The sequence below is a fragment of the Peromyscus eremicus genome, chromosome X, assembly GCF_949786415.1.
Source record: "Peromyscus eremicus chromosome X, PerEre_H2_v1, whole genome shotgun sequence".
Classification (NCBI taxonomy): domain Eukaryota; kingdom Metazoa; phylum Chordata; class Mammalia; order Rodentia; family Cricetidae; genus Peromyscus; species Peromyscus eremicus.
In genome coordinates, this window is record NC_081439.1 from 99,316,656 (window position 1) to 99,335,708 (window position 19,053).

Sequence of the window (19,053 nt, forward strand, 5' to 3'; positions counted from 1 at the left end):
ACACTGACTGGGCATGCCTCAGATACCTGAGAAAGTCGCCTTTGATCCCACCCTAGCCCGGAGGCGCAGCTCAGGCGTGGGCCCGGCTTCCCTAGTTCATCTCGAGAGTCCGCCCCACGCCGGGCGGGGCCTGGCCGGACCACTCTACCGGTGGCCCGCCAGCCCTGGGACACCAGCCACGAGGTGGCCCGTGCGCGGGGCTGGGTCTCGATGGCTACTTGGAGGCGGGATGGCCGGCTAACCGGCAGCCAGCGGCTCCTGTGTGCAGGGCTGGCGGGGGCGTTGAGCCTCAGCCTCACCGCGCCCCTGGAGCTCGCCACCGTGCTGGCCCAGGTCGGCATGGTGCGAGGCCACTCCCAGGGGCTGTGGGCCACTGGACGCCGAGTGTGGCTAGCTGAGGGGCCGAAGGCCCTGTGGAAGGGGAACGGCGTGGCATGCCTGCGCCTCTTCCCCTGCAGCATGGTGCAGCTGGCCGCCTACCGAAAGTAAGAGTCCAGAGGGAGAGGTCGGGAGGTCGGACTGGGGTGGCGGAGCCACCACCCTGATGTACCAGCACTGGGAATCCTAAGAAGTCCCGGCCTCCCTTCTTTCCGGATAACGCGGCGCGGGGAGTGGGGGGTGGAAGAGGGGGCGAGGTTTCTTGGGGCCACAAGGCCGTATGTGTGGCCCTTAAAGCGAGGTACCAGTTTTACATATGCTTTTGAGATTCATGCCCTGCGAGTTGTAGTTTTGTGAAATCTTTAGTCTTTCTGGGAGGAATAAGGGGAGGAGGCAGAATTGGCAAATGATATTTGGGGTAAAGAAATGAAAAGGCTTCTCAAGGAGATAAGGTCTGACCATTCCCAGTGTCGTAACTTGGAAATGTTTGCTTTCGCTGGCTTAGGAGAGAATGCTCTGAAGGTGTGTCTGTGAGACCAGTGTACAGGAAGAGGGACCAGTCTTTTGCCTCAGAAAGATTCCTGCCCATCCCCAGCTCCAGACACAGCCTAACTTGGCTTTAGGATCCAATGGGACCTGCAGTTTCCTTTTCCTCAGCAGGGACCTGTCTCCTCAGCCTAAGGTTTTCCCACTCCCAGCCACCCACTGATCTCATCCTGTGGATTTTTCTCACCTTCTCCCACATCAAGCACTGCTACTTGGGGAAAGATGTAGAGATGCAAATGACGGGTGCATGTGAGTGACCTTAATAAGAGCTCAAGAATATTTGCATGGGAGCTGGGAAGGAAGCCTAAGAGAAGAAAGCCAGCGATGGCATCACTAGAGGAGGGGCTATTTCTCTATTGGGGACGATAGTCCCTGCGTTCCTCATTAGATAGGCATAGTGCCAGCTCTAAAGGCTGGCCTTGGCTCTGAATTAGACAAACAGCCTACAGGCCCGAGCTGGTCAGGCTACCTTTTGTTTTGTTTTGTTTCGTTTTGTTTCCAGTGCTGGAGATGAAACTCCAGGCCTTGGAGCAGAGCAGGCGAGTGAGGTGTTTTGCCACTGTATTCCCAGCCCTAAGAACTAGTCAGTCTTAACCACATAGTTCAGTCTTGGAAGAGGGTCAAAAGGTTTTACCTTGATGCTGTTACTTGGAAGGCCAGAGCTGGGAGGCTTGCCTGGCATTTGGCACTCTGAGTGGACTCATCCTTACCTTTGAGTGCTCCAGGCCATCTTCTGTGGCTTCTGCCTGGCTTCTTCTGTTACCCCAGCAACATCTGGCATGCACTCTTGAGTTTTAATGATTCAATTTCTCCCAATTTCCCTCTCTTCTCCACAAAGCAGTAGGAAAATCTTTCTTTGGATAAGACAGAATGTGTACAAAGGATAACCAGGAGGACACAGATTTTCAAAGCCCAATTCTAATGGCATGGCTTTTCTATTAGCTATCTTATATACGTACATCATTCGGCGTTTCCAACTTCTGCTTCCTGCCTAGAATAGTCCATAGGACAGGAAGTACTATGTCCATTTTCACTGGTACAGAACCGAGCTCACATTGGGGTACCTATAGCCAGTGGCAGTACTACTTGGCCTTCTGATTCCAAACCCCATACTGCAGTACATCATGCCACCTTTCTTTCTGCACTCAATTGACATTAGTAAGGATGCAGAAGTAAGTACCATGCACGTGATGCTGGAGACAGAGCAAGAACGAAAGCAGTATGGTCCCCCCTACCTCAGTTTATAAAGTAGTTTAATCTTGAAAAACAAAAAACAAAAAAAAAAGTAGTTTAAAAAAAGAAGACTGGTATATCTCAGTCCCCAAACATAAAATTTAATTTAATTAATATAATTGCCAGTGGAGCAAGTACTATAGAAATGTACACTTCGGAGGGCTGGAGAGATGGCTCAGCAGTTAAGAGCACTGGCTGCTCTGTCAGGGGACACAGGTTCAATTCCCAGCACCCACATGGCAGCTCACACCTGTCTATAACTCCAGTTCCAGGGCTTCTGACACCTTCACACAGATATACATGCAGGCAAAACACCAATGCACATAAAAATAAAAAATAATAAATGTTAAAGATACTATAGAAATGTACACTTCAGGTGAGGGATGAGAAGACAGGAAGGCTTCACAGAGGAGAACAAACTATCTAGTTTGGCCTTGGGCGAATGAGTAGGAGTCTCATGGGCAAAGATGAGATGCTGCAGGTAATGTCAACACAGGCAAAGAGGAAAGGCATGCGGCACAACCGGCTGGAAAGGCAGGTTGGAATGCGATCTTGGAAATCAGACTTGGTGTGAGGGTGACTGTGGGAAATGTTTGCGCAGGGTGGGGGCAGTGCTGTGATTAGAAATTCAAGGGGAATGATTGTCTCCTGGTGGCAGGGTAGGATGAAAGAGGAGAAAGGCTGTGGGCGGTGGTGCAGCTAGGAGCCTGTCACACCATGCAGCAGCTCAGAGTGATCTGAAATGGGTTGGTGACAGAAAAGAAGAGAGAGAAGAGCAGAGAGTTACATAGACTAGACTTGCTAATATTTTTTCTGACAGATTGTTTTCTTTCTGCAAACTGAAAGGAAGCATTCCGGTGAATGACAAGGTATAGTTAGAAAGGTTGATCAGACGTGAGGCCATTCTTCCTACATAAAGATGGTAGTCATGGCTTATCATTATACCCACTCATTTGCACTCTCTCCTGACCATGAATTTGAAAACAGGTGGCAGGGAATAGCGGTACACTGTCTGATCGTGGGTTGGAACAAACCATCCAGCACACTCAGTGAATAGAGTGGTTGAAAAAGTATCCACACAGTGGGAACTTGAAAACATCCTCTGGCTCCTTAGTCCAGGGTTCTGTCCACTATGACACAGCTAAAATCTCTGCTTCATTAGATCGACAATGAAAGGAGATTACTGGTTAGAAAGTTCAGTGCTGTTTCTGTCACAAGCAAATGGTAGCTGACGCAATGGGTGGCTTTCAAACGCATCCAAAAGAAGGTCCTCCTCCAGCTTCATTGCACAACTGCCTGTATGTTTGCATATATATTGGTTTGGGTCCCTGCGTTGTGAATTCTTCAGAGCCACCCCCATTTCCTCATTTCATAACCAATCATGAGCTTAGGTTAGCATTGTAAGTACTGATCACACACATCCAGGGTGTGTGTAGACTTCACTAGCTGAAAGGAAGGAGTTCCTGCAGATCACCAGTGCATTCGGTCTTGGGTTCACTTAAAAAAAAAAAAAGCAGCCGGGCGGTGGTGGTGCACGCCTTTAATCCCAGCACTCGGGAGGCAGAGCCAGGCGGATCTCTGTGAGTTCGAGGCCAGCCTGGGCTACCAAGTGAGTTCCAGGAAAGGCGCAAAGCTACACAGAGAAACCCTGTCTCGAAAAACCAAAAAAAAAAAAAAAAAAAGCTTCTATGCTTGTATGTACATGAGGAAGATCAAAACTAGAACACTGCCTCCCCAGCCAGTCAGACAGAGCGTTAACCACAATGATGTCATTGGTAGCCTAACAAGGTTATCTACACTGACTCTGCTTTTCAAAAACGTGTATGAGTGTTTGCCTACATGTACATAGGTGCACCAGATTAGGGTACCAGATCCCCTGGAACTGGAGTTACGGACGGTTGTGAACTGCCATTGTGGGACCAAACCCCAGCCGTCTGCAGGAGCAGCCGGGCTCTTAACCACTGAGCCATCTCTCTAGCCCCTTGACTTTGCTCTTCTAAGGGAAGATTAGAGGTTAGGAGTCTTAGAAGAAAGAACTTCCTTCCGTTCTTCTTTTTCATTTTCTGCATTTGATAGTTAAGACTATTTCATACAACAAACCAACATAATGAGATAGGGTTCCTCTTCCCAGTTCAAGTACTTTAGTAAGCCAAGGGCCTCCTTCCCTCTAAATGCCTCTACCAGTCGTTTCCTTGTGTGGACTGCTGAGCTCTCCTAGGTGATCTGTGCTGAGAACTAGTGCAGTAGCTGGTGCATTATGGTCAATAAATGGGCAATAAACTAGCCCGTGTCCTAGAATGGCTGCATGGGATAGAGACTACGAAAGGGACAATAAGAAAGAATGGTGCTGCCTTTTGCTCAAAGTAGGGTTTTTTTCCAGCTCACTGTAGACAATCAGACCATCATTTCGATTTCGTGTGTCTCCTGTCCCTCCAAGTTGACTGGCCAGGGGAAAGAAACAGTGTGCCGGCATTAACACAGAGGCCAGTGGCCCGCTGGTGAATGCCAGCTTTAATTGTCTGTATATCATTTCCCTTCAGTGCTGGGAGCAGAGCCAGAGTTCCAATTGAGATGCACCAATAAGCCCTTGAAGGAGATGTTACGAATGAACTTCAGATGGTTTCATCTGAATACCACTCATTATTCATCAGGCCAGCTGTCATCTGAACAACAGGAAACCTACCCTTCCACTGGAAGTTTGAGAGCCAAAGAACTGGGAATGCTTTCATTTTGAAAAAGATAAAATTATTGTTTTAGCCCAACTCTGTTCACTTAGTTTTATTCCAAGCTCTCGGTATGCGCCTTGTACCATTCTATGGCAGAAAGTACTATTTTTCCTAGTTTCCCAGCCTCATCGCTAAGGAATTAACTTGCTTTTTTTGTAGCCTGGAAGGGTGTGCTGTGTAGACGTACCCTTATAAGTATTTCTTCTGGGGTAGGCACTCATGATTGGGGATGCCCTGCTTCCTTCCCAAAAAGGCTTATCATAGGGTTGTTTGTGGTTGGCGCAGGCCAGTAGGATTTGCTGAAGGGGCAGGTGATTTGCATTTAGAAAAGTCTATGCAAAGTAATTTTAACTAAATTGTAAACCTACTGAGAAATACAAAGAATAGTTTGTCAAACACTCATACGCCTACCTTCCATGCTTTACATACTATTTTTAGACAGTCTCTCTCTTTGTATTCTAAATTGGCCTTTTTTTTTATTTGTTCTGTAGCTCAGATTGGTCTCAAATTCAAGATTCTCCTGTCTTAATTTCCCAAGTGCTGGATTGCAGGCCCATACCATCAAGCCCAAAATATCTTTGTTGATGTTGAGAGGGGTGTGGAGAGGGGTTGGTTAGCTTTTGTTTTTGTTTTTTGTAATGCTGGGCATCAAATCCAGGGCTTTGAGCATGCTAAATAATCATGCTACCACTGAACTCCATCCTCGGTCCCTTTGTTTCATTTTTGAGTTTGAGTCTTAGCCAAGCAGTCTCGAATTACTGAGCTCAAGTGCTTCTTCTGCCACAAGCTCCCGAGAAGCCATGACTACAGGCCTGTGTGATGTGGCAAGACCTGCCACCCATGTATCTCCCTTAAATATAATAAAGCCTGGATGAAGATACAGTCCTCTTCATTTTTGTTCTTGATTCTAGTCCCTTCTCACTGTCCCAGGGGTTGACTTTTCTACTTCCTCCTAGATACCTGTTTACCTCAAACAATACCTGTGGGTTTTATTGTTTATAGTTGTCAGATACCACAGATCACTGTGCAGCTTGTTTTGTTCATTCATCAGTATGCTTTTATGGCTTCTTTCGTGTGTTTCTATGATTTGTCTAAGCTCATTCATTTTAACCAGATGGGATCCATTGAACGACAATGCCATCATTTTTTCCATTCTCCTACATTTTCACTTTTTTTTTTTTTTTTGGTTTTTTCAAGACAGGGTTTCTCTGTGTAGTTTTGCGCCTTTCCTGGAACTCACTTGGTAGTCCAGGCCGGCCTCGAACTCACAGAGATCCACCTGGCTCTGCCTCCTGAGTGCTGGGATTAAAGGCGTGCGCCACCACCGCCGCCGCCGCCGCCGCCGCCGCCGCCGCCGCCGCCGCCACCACCACCACCACCCAGCCATTTTCACTTTTAATTGTTGGAGCTTTTCATTCTTAAAAGAAATGTTTGTAGTGTGTCTTCACATGTAGATCTGTAAGAGTTCCTCTAGGCTATGAACTGGGAAATGGAATTACAGGGTAGAAAATATGTTTCTCCAAATTTACTAGATACTGCAAAGTGACCCTGCCAATTTTACATTCCTTCCAGCAAAGGGTGAGGTGTCAGTTTCCACACATTCTCTCCATCATTTGACATGATGCCAGTCTGCTGGATGAGAAGTGGATATCTTGTCACTGTTTTTACGTCATTTTTCTGATAACTAGTAAAACCGCAGCTTCACTTATAATTATCATTATAAAGGAAACTAATTCTTTATACTAAGTTTAGCAGAGCTTATTTGAGCAAAACCAAACCAGACCCAATTCTCCAATCAGACATCTCCCAGAACCAAGGAGTTTCCAAGAAGTCCAACCAGCACATGACTGTCAGACAGCATTTCTGGGGGTGGGAGCAAGGCATTGAAACAACTAAATTGGTGGCAGCCTTGTCATCCAGTCAGTCACCTCGTTGTCGGTTAGCTAGTGATCCTTATAGCCTAATCAGCTAGCTGGATGTAGGGCCTTCTGCAGGAAGCCAAAGCCCCATGGCTATGATTAAAGTTGATATTGGCTTGGACTGCTGGGCTCAGAACTCAATTTCTGGGATGCTAGTCTTGGCATGTACCTCAGTAACAGAAGTGTATGCCTAATGTGTAGAAGACGGTTGGATTTCATTCCCAGTGCTAGAGGAGAGTGAAAATTTCTGGATTTTGCAGTTATTTCGGGAATTTCTACTCCCTTTAAATTTCAAGAGTATGGAAAGTATGCATTCCAGTGTAGCAATTGCCACCAGCAAGTCAGATGGTTACGCAGACAAAAGGAGAAAATGCTGACGATGAAGTGGGAAGAATTTGGGGAAGATATCAATCAGAAGCTGGACAGCTCTTCCTTATAACTAGCTAGCATTATATGAGGATAGTGGAATTCAAATTTACTACTCAGTAATCCCAGTATAATTCTATGGTGTTTTTCACATTGTAAAGCACTTCCAAATGCGCAGAAACATTTGAAGTGGTGTAAAGCATGCCAGCATAGTCCAAAGCTCATATCTTGAGCTTTCTCTGTTTCCCCCTGCAGGTTCGTTGTGCTGTTCATGGATGACCTGGGCCGTATTTCCCAGTGGAGCGCCATTGTGGCTGGAAGTCTTGCAGGCATGGTTTCTATGATTGTCACATACCCTACAGACCTCATCAAAACCCGGCTGATTGTGCAGAACATGCTGGAACCATCTTATAGGGGTCTTATCCATGCTTTTTCTACTATTTATCAACAAGAAGGGTTCCTGGCCCTTTATCGAGGGGTGTCCCTCACTGTTTTAGGTAAGGTGGAATTTGATCTCTTCTTGACACATGTGAAGGTATTATATACCCTCAGAAACATTTAAATCAATTTCAGAGGCCTCAAGATTGTAGGTCAAACAATGCAAGTGACTCAGAAAAGCCTGGCTTCAGATCCACCCTAAAAACTGCCCAGCGGACAAGAGTCTTCAGTGTGTATCTCCACCAGTAGGCACAACAGGACTGCAGTGATAGGTATAGCCTTGGACAGAGCTACACATACACAGAGCCTCTGTTTGCCAAATTCAGAAGAATTCAGTCCATCTATGCAGTACTAGATGAGATTAGTCACCCTGTCCTCTGGAGACTTGGTCTCTAGGGTGCCACTGTCTCCTGGGTATCTTCACATCTTTCTTATCCGACATATCTGGCCCAATGACACTGCCAGCTTGCTTGTGTTTGGTCCCCAGGCTCCTCCCTCAGCTTTATTTTTACCTTCATTGGCTTTGTTTTTTGTTGGTGTTTATGTTTATTTGTTTGTTTGTTAGACAAAGGGTCTCACTCTGTAGCCCTGGCTGGCCTGGAACTTACTATGTAGACCAGGATAGACTCAAACCTGCAGTGATCCTCCTACCTCTGCCTCCTGAGTACTAAGATTACAAGCACATATCACCATATCCAGCCTTCTACACTGGTTTTCTTACTCTGCATTCCCCCTCTAGATGACTCTATCCTAAGCTAGTAGCTTCAACAAGCATGAGTATATTTTGACTCCTAATATCTTTAATAATAATGCTAACATTTTTAGGGGTACTTACTGGGTACTAAGTACTTTTCTAGAAGCTTTGACTACAATTTCTCATTCAAAATTTTTTATTTTTATTCTTAGGTTTTAACTTAATATTTTTATTAAGTCTTTGAGAATTGCACATAATGTATTTGATCATAATCCTACTCCTCCCATAACTCCTCCAAGATCTACCCCCTCAACTTCATGCTTCATGTCTTCTTTGTTAATAACCTACCCAGTCCATTCTGTGCTGCATATATATATATATATATATATATATATATATATATATATATATATATATGTATATCTCCACAGGATCATGATCAACCTACCAGGGCCACACTCTTGAAGACTCTCCCTCCCCCCACAAAAGTTTGTTTTTATTATTTATTAATCATATGTATATATCTATATCTGTATGCAGACTTATGTGCTCAGAAATGTGGGTCCCCATCAAGTCCAGAAGAGGACATTGGATGGATGTTCTCACATGGGTACTGAGAACCAAACTCATCTGCAAGAACACAGCATAATAACTGCTGAGCCATCTCTCCAGCTCTCTTTATTTTTAATTGATATATACTTGTACATATTTATGGGCTATCATTTGATATTTTGATACATGTATATATTCAATGATGATCAAATCAGAGCACTTCGCATATCCATCACCTCAAACATTTATCGTTCCTCTATTGTGAGTTCCCCCATTCTCCTATCAAGAATCTGAAATGTGCAATACATTGTTATTAACTATAGCCACCATGTTGAGCAATAGAACCCCGCAGCTTAGTCTTCATATCTAACATTTCACTGTTTGTTTCATTTTTGAGACAAAGTCTCATTAAGTAACCTAGACTGGCCTGGAACTTGCTATGTAGTCCAGGCTGCTTGATCCTCCTGCCTCAGCTTCCTGAGTGCTAGAATTACAGATGTGTGCCACCTTACCAGGGATGTCTAACTTTTGGCCTGTTGAACAACCTCTTCATTCTACAGATGAGTGTAGCTGGAGAATTTTTCTCCAGCTCCCACCGCCAAGTCCCGCCAGTCCCGGAGCCCACTTATAAAATAAACACACAGACTCTTACATTATTTAAACTGCTTGGCCATTAGCTCAGGCTATCATTGTCTAGCTCTCACTCTTATATTCAGCCCATTTCTATTAATCTTTACTTTGCCATGTGGCTCATGGCTTACCGGTACTTTACATCTTCCTTGTCTTGGCGTTGGCTCCAGCCGGTCTCCCTTTCCTTCCTCCTTCCTCAATTCTCCTCTCTCCTTGTCCTGCCTATACTTCCTGCCTGGTCACTGACCAATCAGTGCTTTATTTATATAGAGCGGGATATCCACAGCAGATGAGGAAGTAGGTGCATATCGGAAGCTGCATGACTGACCCAAGGTCACACAGGCAGTGGGATACCCTGACACTATGATTCTGGACCCCTCTCCCTTGGCTACTGACTTAACGCCAGTTCCTAATGGAACCATGCCTCTATTGGACGTGTTGGCTTCTATGTTCCCTAGTTGCAAAATCTGACATGCTCATTCGTCTCCAACTTACTCTTCTTTACGCATCCCCTAGTAAGTAAGACTGCCCTCCTTTCTCCCAGCGGCCCAAGCTTGCAGAAACTCAGGAACCACTTTGGTTCCTCTTCTGACTGTTTCCCCTTCAGTCACTAAGCTTTGTCACTTTGACCTCTTTGAATGCACAGCCTGTTGCCTCGTCAAGCCAGCTCTTCTGCCTTAGCTCAAGCCCCTGTCGTCTTTCCTACTGACTCCACAGAGTCAGAATCTTCTGTTCCTATCTGTGGGCCTATGCCCGGTGTGCCCTGCATACTGCTGCCAGATGGGGGTGGTCTTTCCAAATGTTCTGCCCTCATTCCACTGCAATCCTTAAAAGCTAAGGGGGAAAGCTAAAATTCCTATGGCATGCTAGATCCTTCAGGGCTGGCCTCTGCCAGTCTGCCCTACCTCAATCCTCTCCTGTAGCATGCCTCTGCCTGCTCTCATGTTCAAGTCATATAGTAATCCGTGTGCTTCCTAGAGAATCACGCTCTTCGTACATGGTAGTATGCCCAGCCTTTGCCTGGACTTGCTTTCCCACTCTCCCGGTGTCTGATGGATCTACTCTTTGCTCAAGACCCACTTCAAAAGTTCTCTGTTCTAAACCAAGTGCTGTGATACACGCATATGATGCAATCCCAGTACTCTAGAGGTTACAGCAGGAGAATCATGAGTTCCAGGCTACTCTTGGATACATAATGTTCCTATCTCAAACAACTAGAGACATGCTGGGTCTGTAATCCCTCTCTCCTCCCCCTCCCTGTTAGCTTCAGGAGGTGGAGGCAGAAGTGAAAGTTCAAAGCCCACCTGGGCTACAGAGTTCAAATAAGCCTAGGCAATTTACTGAGACCCATGTCAAAGAATTAGAAAGGTGGTGGGTAGAGTGGGGTTGGGACTATATATTCCGTCTCTAACACAACACAGAGAGACAGAGATAATTCTCTTTTCTGTCAATTCTTTCTCGGTTCTTCTGGGCAAAATTAATCACTCTGATACTTGTGTGCATAGAGCATCTTGTATAGCCCACTGTAGGTACATATCAAGGATGTCATATGTAGTTCTCCATAGCTATCTCCTGTACTTGATGGTAAATATCTCCAGAAATTAGCTTGCTCTGAGTTGTAATCTCAGTACCTGGCATAGGGCCCAACACACAGCAAAAGATCCCTCAATTCCTATTTCGAGACAGGGTCTAATGTAGTGCAGGCTAGGCTTGAGCTCACTATGTAAGCAAGGCTGGCCTTTAACGCCTGTTCTTCTTGTCTCAGCCTCTCTAGTGCTAGGATTACAGGCGTGTGTTACCACTCCCAGCTTCCCCCAAATGTTTTTGAATAAAAATAGAAAAATAGTGAGTCCTTTTTAATATATTTATAATATGTGTTTATTAAATCATACCAATGCCTAAAGATAAATAATATTCCACTTGTATTCTGCCCCCCTTTTTTGCCGTGCTAGGGATGGAACTTAGAGCTTTGCAAGTACTCTACTACTGAGCTATATCCGCAGCTGTATCCGACCTAGTAGATCTCTTTGTATTTTTACTTTTTACTTTACGTGTAGGGATGTTTTGCCTGTATGCATGTCTGTGTATCACATGTGTGCAGTATCCATGGAGGCCTGAAAAAGGTGTCAGATCCTCTGAAACTGGAGTTACAAATGGTCCTGAGCCACAGTGTGGTGCTGGGAATTGAACCTGAATGTTCTGGAAGAATGGCTAGTGCTCTGAACCACTGAGGCATCTCTCCAGCCCAAATCTCACGTTTGAGGGACAAATTAGTCCATCTGTAAAGTGGGGATGGCTCCGAAAGTTCTGGAAGTTTGTGAGAGTACTAAATAGTGTGATATTTGCTCATTATCTTAGTTACTAGGAAGGTGAGTGTGCCACAGTGTATGATGCTAACCAACCCTAAGACATCCAGGTGAGGTCAGGTAACACCCATGGCTACAGTTATCACAGAATGCTTCCTTCTGCATTAGAGAACACTCCCTTTCTAGCCTCCAAAACCGGATCAAGTGCTGCCTACTAACTTCCTTTATGTAAGTGATTTTTTAAAGCGTTTTATTTTCTTTGTAACTCTGTGTGTGTGTGTGTGTGTGTGTGTGTGTGTGTGTGTGTAGGTGTAGGTGTGTGCATGAGTGTCAGTGCCTGTGGAGGCTAGAAGACTGTGTCACATTCCCTAGAGCTGGAGTTACAGGTGCTTGTGAGCCATCTGATGTAGGCGACCCTCTGCATGAACAGTAGGTGCTCTTAACTGATGAGCCATCTCTTCAGCACCATGGAAATGACTCCCTGCTCCCCCAATGTCTTCCTCCCCATGGTTTCTTTTCATTCTTTTCTCCCCTTTTTTTGGATTTCAAACACACAGAAAAGTTCTAAAAATTGTAAATAATTATATACTCACTGAAGACCTCGGTTAATACTTTTCACTTTGTCACATGTTTATACACCCCTCAGAGCCATTCACCGGTCCATCTTTTTCTTTGGTGATTTTTTTTTTTCCGAGACAAGGTTTCACTGTGTGACCTTGGCTGTCCTGGAACTCTCTCTGTAGATCCAGCTGGCCTTGAACTCACAGAGATCTGCCTGCCACTGCCTTCTGAGTGCTAGGATTAAAGGCGTGCGCCACCACCTGGCTCCTTTGGTGATTTTAACCTAAGTTGCAATCACCAGTGCACTTCATCCCTAAGCTGTTCAACATCTGTATCACAAACTCAAGTTCAGCATCTAGGTTTGGTTGTTTTTCCTTCTGCCTTGAAGCAGTGTCTCATGCGGTCAAGTAGTCCAGGCTGGCATAAACATTGCTATGTAGGTGAGGATGGACTTGAACGACTGATCCTCCTGCCTCCACCTCCTAGGTGCTAGGATTATAGGTGTGTGTCACCATACCCAGCTCTCACGATTTGCTTATAGGTCTTTTATGTACTATGTGTTTACAGTAAACTGCACCAACCTTGAGTGAACCAGTTCAGGCATCTTGACCAAATGGTGTTGTCACCCCACCCCCAGAACATGCCCTCTTGCTCCTTAGCTGGGAGGGCTTTAAATATCCCCAGACCCCATGCTATTCCCCTTGTCTATCCCCCATAGGCATTCCTTTGCTCCAGACAGTGGTTCCCCCCAGACAGCAATGTCTCCTTGTACTTGGTTCCCAGGTGCTGTTCCCTTCTCTGCTGGCTCCCTTCTAGTTTACATGAACCTGGAGAAAATCTGGAATGGACCCCGGGACCGCTTCTCTCACCTGCAGAACTTTGCCAATGTCTGCGTGGCTGCTGCTGTGAGCCAGACTCTTTCCTTTCCCTTTGACACTGTGAAGAGAAAGATGCAGGTGCGGAGCACTGGCGGGAGGGGGCTTGAAGCGTTTGCAGTTAGGTAACCACAAAGAACGCGAGATTCCATCCCCACCCCACCCCCATCTGCCCTATAACCCCACCACTGATGCCATGTTTCTACCGAGTTCAGCTGCTTATGCAAATACTGTGCAGTCTGTAACACTTCTGCTAACCTCAGGGCGACTAGCTATCTTCTAGAAAGCTTCCAGATGAGTCTCCCTTCTCTTTCCTGGTCACTGAATACATCACTTACAGTTCTCCTTCCTGCAACACCAGAAAAGAAGGACACTGTAGTATGCAACCTGTTAACTTGCCCTCCTGATGCCACCACAAGGAGGGCATGGCACTCTTTCTTGTCACCGTGCCTTCCCTCAGTAAAACTGACTGGCTAGGACTAAAATAAACCAAGAACCATAGAGCAGCAAGGGACATCGGAAAGAAGCTGCATTTCAAACGGGTGCTATCTTGGTGCAACTGGCCATGCATTGTCTTAACAATTACCCGGAGAAACAGGTTCACTATAGAGCACAAAGGCAAAAGCAAACAGTAAAGACACAAATTGAAGAACTAGCTTAGCCTAAATTCTTATCAACAAAACCAAATCTGATCAGTTGATATAACATGAGGGTGTTGATTACAGCCACGTGTGGGTAATGGGAATCCAAGCTAGACTGGAAGTTTTGTGCCTTCCCTCACCCTGCTCACTCCACTGGCTTATCTGCCTCCTTAGCCTCTCTTATATAATCTGTGTGTCCCTGAAGCTCTGTGTGGAAATGAATCCGGAGTCGTTTGCATTTGCAACTTGAAATGAGTAGTCCCACTAGTTTCTCCACGTGACTCTGACTTGTCGTCCCTCTGGTTTCTCAATGCTCCTCCGCACTTCCTCGTTCTCTACTACAGCATCCTTTGACCAGTCTGGTCAGTGCCAACAAACTAATGCTGTTTTCAGACATGATGACACTCAACTCTGCCACTCCGGTCCACAAAACATCTCATCTGTCTGGCTTGCCTTTTTCCTGTCCTTGTCCAGATGAACCACTGCCACGTTGGTGTGACTGTAGTGCAGGTACAAAATGAAGAGTCTCCTTAGTGCCACTTAAAATGAACATAACTTCTGATTTAAAAAATAATGCACATATTAAAACATGGTTAAAATGGTTGATCTCACATGATGTATGTTTGGCCACAATAAAAAAGTAATGTACATGTTGTTGCAGAAATTTTAGGAAAACAATAAATTATTCTTAGGCCAACTCCCATAGACTATAAGTTACTAGTTTTTCTTCTATGTATGTTCACATATTGGTATATACCATATTTTAGGAAATTGTGTTTAGACTGTAAATAAAAGTTAGTAGTCTGCTCTTTTCACTTATCACAAGGCAGATACAGCTCCAGGCCATTAAGTGTTTAATTGTCAAATATTATTTCACCATATGAATGTGTTAGAAATAGTTAAAATTTCTCAGTTTTTAAATAATGAGACTATTACTCCTTCTTTAAGTGTAACAACAGTGTAATGAAATCTCTCGTTTGTTTTTTTTTTTTTTTTTTCACATCATATCCCTAGAAATTGACTTACAGGTCACAAGACCTGAATCAGTCTAAAGCATTTTATTTTGTAGGTATTGAGGATTGAACCCAAGGGACATGTGTGAGTTAGATAGGCATTCTACTACCACTGAGCTACATCCCCTGCCCTTACATTTTTTTGTGTGTGCCAAGATCTCCCTAACTTGCCAGGGCTGGCCTTGATCTTCCCATGTGACCCAGGAAGGGCTTCAAACTAGTTAAGAGCTTCCTACCTCAGCCTCCAGGGTCCAGGGTACTGGGAGTTTAAGCATGAGCTACACATGGCGCGTGCGAGCACACACGCGCACGCACACACACACACACACACACACACACACACACACACACATACAGAGTCAGTCTCTCTCTCTCTCTCTCTCTCTCTCTCTCTCTCTCTCTCTCTCTCTCCTGTTTTTTTTGTTTGTTTATTTTGTTTTTAGACGGGGTCTCTCTATGTGTCCTGTAGACCAGGCTGACCTCAAAGTCATAGAGATCCGCCTACCTCTGCCTCCCAAGTGCTGGGATTAAAGGCGTGTGCCACCATGCCCAGGCTCTTACTGAAAGTTACACTCCAAAAAGTTAGAGGCTTCATTTGCACCAGCCATAAGGGAGAGTGGTCCAGCTGCTGTCACTGACATCACCTGTCGTTTCTCAAGTCATTGTGAATGCAATAGCTGAAATGCGCTTGCATTGCTTTAATTCTAATCCATTGCTTGTAAGTGAGGTTGCACAGTTTCACAGCTGCCCCTTGCATTTCCTTATCATTTTTATATGCCCTTTGCCAATTTGGGGGATATCTAGATTTTCCTATTGATTGGTAACAGGTCTTTACATATTAAAGGCATTAACGTTCGTCAGGCATTGCACATTGTCCTCAGGTACTAAGCACCCTTACCATATATAATAAGCTATACCCTTCCCATAACAGTCTGCCACCAACGAGGGCAAGAGATACTGGCAGTGAAAATTTGAGTGCAGTCCTAATCATTTTTCCCTTTGTTGGAAACCTTCTAGACAATGCATACATAGAGCTTCAAGATACTGCATTCAGAGCTGAGTATGGTGGCACATCCCTGTAATCTCAGTACTTGGGAGATAAAGCCAAAAAGACCAAAACTTCAAGGTCATCCTCATATATAGCCTCAAGAAAACAACAAAAGCAGAGAAAACAGCTTTCAGATAAATGCAAAATCATAGCGGTTGTTTTAAAAAACGCAACATAATCAAGCTGTAAAACAGGATAGGCAGTTAATTATGAATGACATCATAAATACCACCTGAAAATACAGTAAGTCAATTAATATGGATCTTATCAAGAATGTTATTTTCATGGGTTAATAAATATAATAACTTGTCCATTTTATATATATACTTTTTTTAATTAATACCCAGGACAAAGCCAGGGGCTTTTAAATGCACACACGGCATTACCTTCTCTGACCACTAGGTGTCACTGCAGTAAATGAAGATTATCTGAGCCCTGAAAAGGTATATGAGCCAGCAGCTCAATAACAGTTACCAACCTCACAATCCCAGATCAAAATCATTTTCAGTTAGGAAGATAAGGAGCCAGAGGCAACACCTCAAGTCTTTTTTTTTTTTCTTGTAAAGCACACAATGCAAAATTCATCTAGAAGAGAACACCATAAAAACCATCTGCCCCCACTGGATTACCAACTTAATTTGTCACAAGGGACTTGTACAGGGCAACCTAGCTGCTGTGACCTGAACACAGTTAATGGTAACATTTGCATTCCATTGCTTTTCTCCATGGCACTGCCCAACATGAAGCAAATCAACAGCAGGTGTCTGGTGGATAGCCAACTAAACAGGGGATTTTTCCCAGCACCCACAGTGGCTGGCGCCTTTGTCTGGGTGCCTGGTTGTCTTAATAGGCTTTGATGCAGACACTCGTGCATACAGTCTGTCTGTTTAATACCACACCAGGTTGGAACCCTTCTGAACACTAATGACAATAATCAGAAGTCTTGTTTAACCACCTGGGCCCTTCCTTCACCAAGCTTACACTCACTTTACTCTGTTTTTCTTTTTCCGTGCTTGGCGTGCTGGAGGACGGAGAGGTAAATAATGTATGCATGTGCATGTTTTGAGAGAATGTCTCTGGTGGGGGGAAGGGTCAGCTGCATGACCGAGTGGAATGAAGTGCCTCTACCTGGTGTGTTTTCAGACTCTAACATAACCCTGCCTGAAATCTTCTCACACTTCGGGCATTTTAACCCAAGCTTTTCCAGATAGAGCCTGGCCCTTCTGTCTGGATCTCCACCCCTGGCTAAGAGCCTGGGCCAGAAGGTCCTGGCAGTACTAAGTGTATTGAAGAAACAATATGCTGGGCATAGTGGCCTGACCCTTTAATCTCAGTACTTGGGAGACAGGGGCAGATGGATTTCTGTGAGTCTGAGGACAGCCTGGTCTACACAGCAGGTTCAAAACCAGAACTACACAGTGAGACTTTCTCTCTCTCTCTCTCTCTCTCTAAAAAAAAAAAAAAAAAAAGGAAGGAAGGAAGGGGAAGAGAAAAGAAAAAAGAAGATAGGAGAAATGTTGATGAAAATTAATTTATGTAGTAATCTGTAAGCCCCTATTAAGGACCAAAGAATCCTAAAAAAACATATAATGGTTCCATAGGCAGGAGTATGTGAGAGGGTGAGACAGGTTGGGGAACACTGTCCTGGGAATCTGGGGAGCCACTGCCCACATGGAACCTGGAGTCTGATAGGCTTTCTGAATGAATCAGGAAGGAGGTCCATGTGCAACCTCTCTACTGTGCCTGCTACCTACTCTGTTGCTCGTATTGGGTGTCTCCATTTCATCAAATACAAAGCCACGTATCAGCGTGTTGGTTTGTACCCCGGTGGACTTTGCCGCCACCACAGCTCACAAGGTAAGCAGGACTGGGCCAGGTCAGCATTTGAACTGAACGTGCATAAAGTGGAGGACAAAGGTGGGATCCAAGTGGCCGAGCTGACTGAGCAGAACGCACATGGTCAGTGAATAAACAGAGGCCCCAGCCTGCTCAAACAGACTCCAGTCTGAGCCAGATGCTCACCGCCTTGAGCAACCTTTGCTGAGCAGGACACAGTCACTTCATACCTCCACTCAGAGCTTCTGGTGTTCCATGCTATGTCTTCCAGCCCAGCCTCCCTCCCTCAGTCCTGGCCCCATGTCTCTCACAGCCTGCTGATCAGTGCCATTGGCTGTCACATCTCCATGGTCACTTCCAACCCACTGTATATCAAAGTTACCATTCTTCCCCTAAAACTGTCTTCTTAGAGTTTTCCCTTTCAGGGCCATCACTGTCCCACACAGCCAAGCTAAGCAGCCAGAAGTTAGGTTCAGCTCTGCCATCCCCTCACCCAACCAATCCAAAGCCGGGTCGCTTCTGCACTCTTAACTCTCCCATAAGGGCCCCTTTTCTTCCTGCCCTGACTCCAATCAAGGACCTTATCAGCTCATACTGTAGCACATACTGTTCCCTCGGATTGATTCTGAAAGGGATCATCAGCACTGAGCAGGGAGATACAGTAGGCGCTGGGCCAACTGTATGTTCGTTACGTCATCCAATCCTTACAACAATTTACCAAGTGCCAAATGAGCACTGTTCCTACTAAGCCTGTTTTATTGCGGGCCCCGGTGCACTCAGACAGCTTGCGGGAGGGAGTCAGTGCTCTCTGTGCACCGTGCAGGCTCTGGAGCTTAAACTCAAGTCATCAGTCTTGGCAGCAAGCACTTTTACCTGCTGAGCCATCTTGCTGGTCGAGATGAGAAAAATGGAGGCACTCCAGGGTTCCGTAGCTTACAGACCCATCTTCGAGTGACTGAGCTGGGATAAAGGCCAGGCAGTTTGCCTCTGGGATCAGCACTCGTTTCCACCCCAGCAGCCTACCCCATGAGTTTCTTGCAGAACAAATGTTCTTTAGCCCTGTCTGTGTTGCTCCTTCTCCATCACCTTTAGAGAATAAAGGACGGCCCATTAGTCTGGCATGTTTCCCTCACCAGCTTCACTGTTCTTTTGTGTAGAGACCCTTTGTATAGGGAGTTGCAAAATTAAACGTCTGTAGGAATTCCGAAGCAGAATGGACAGGAGAGCTAGGGAAACCCAGATAACAGGCACTCAGCCCCAAACAATAAGCCTTCAAATGCATTCTAAGCCG

The 19,053-nt window shown here is 45.3% G+C and overlaps 1 protein-coding gene across 1 annotated transcript in view; it reads left to right on the forward strand.

Moving 5' to 3' along the window:
• The first annotated feature begins 210 nt into the window (after positions 1–210).
• The window catches only part of Slc25a43 (solute carrier family 25 member 43), a 36,733-nt gene continuing 17,890 nt past the window's right edge, over positions 211–19,053 (forward strand). Inside the window, exons 1-3 of the mRNA XM_059250854.1 lie at positions 211–485; positions 7,424–7,665; positions 13,133–13,305. Of these exons, the coding sequence (XP_059106837.1) occupies positions 211–485; positions 7,424–7,665; positions 13,133–13,305 (690 nt within the window). The remainder of the gene's footprint in view (positions 486–7,423; positions 7,666–13,132; positions 13,306–19,053) is intronic.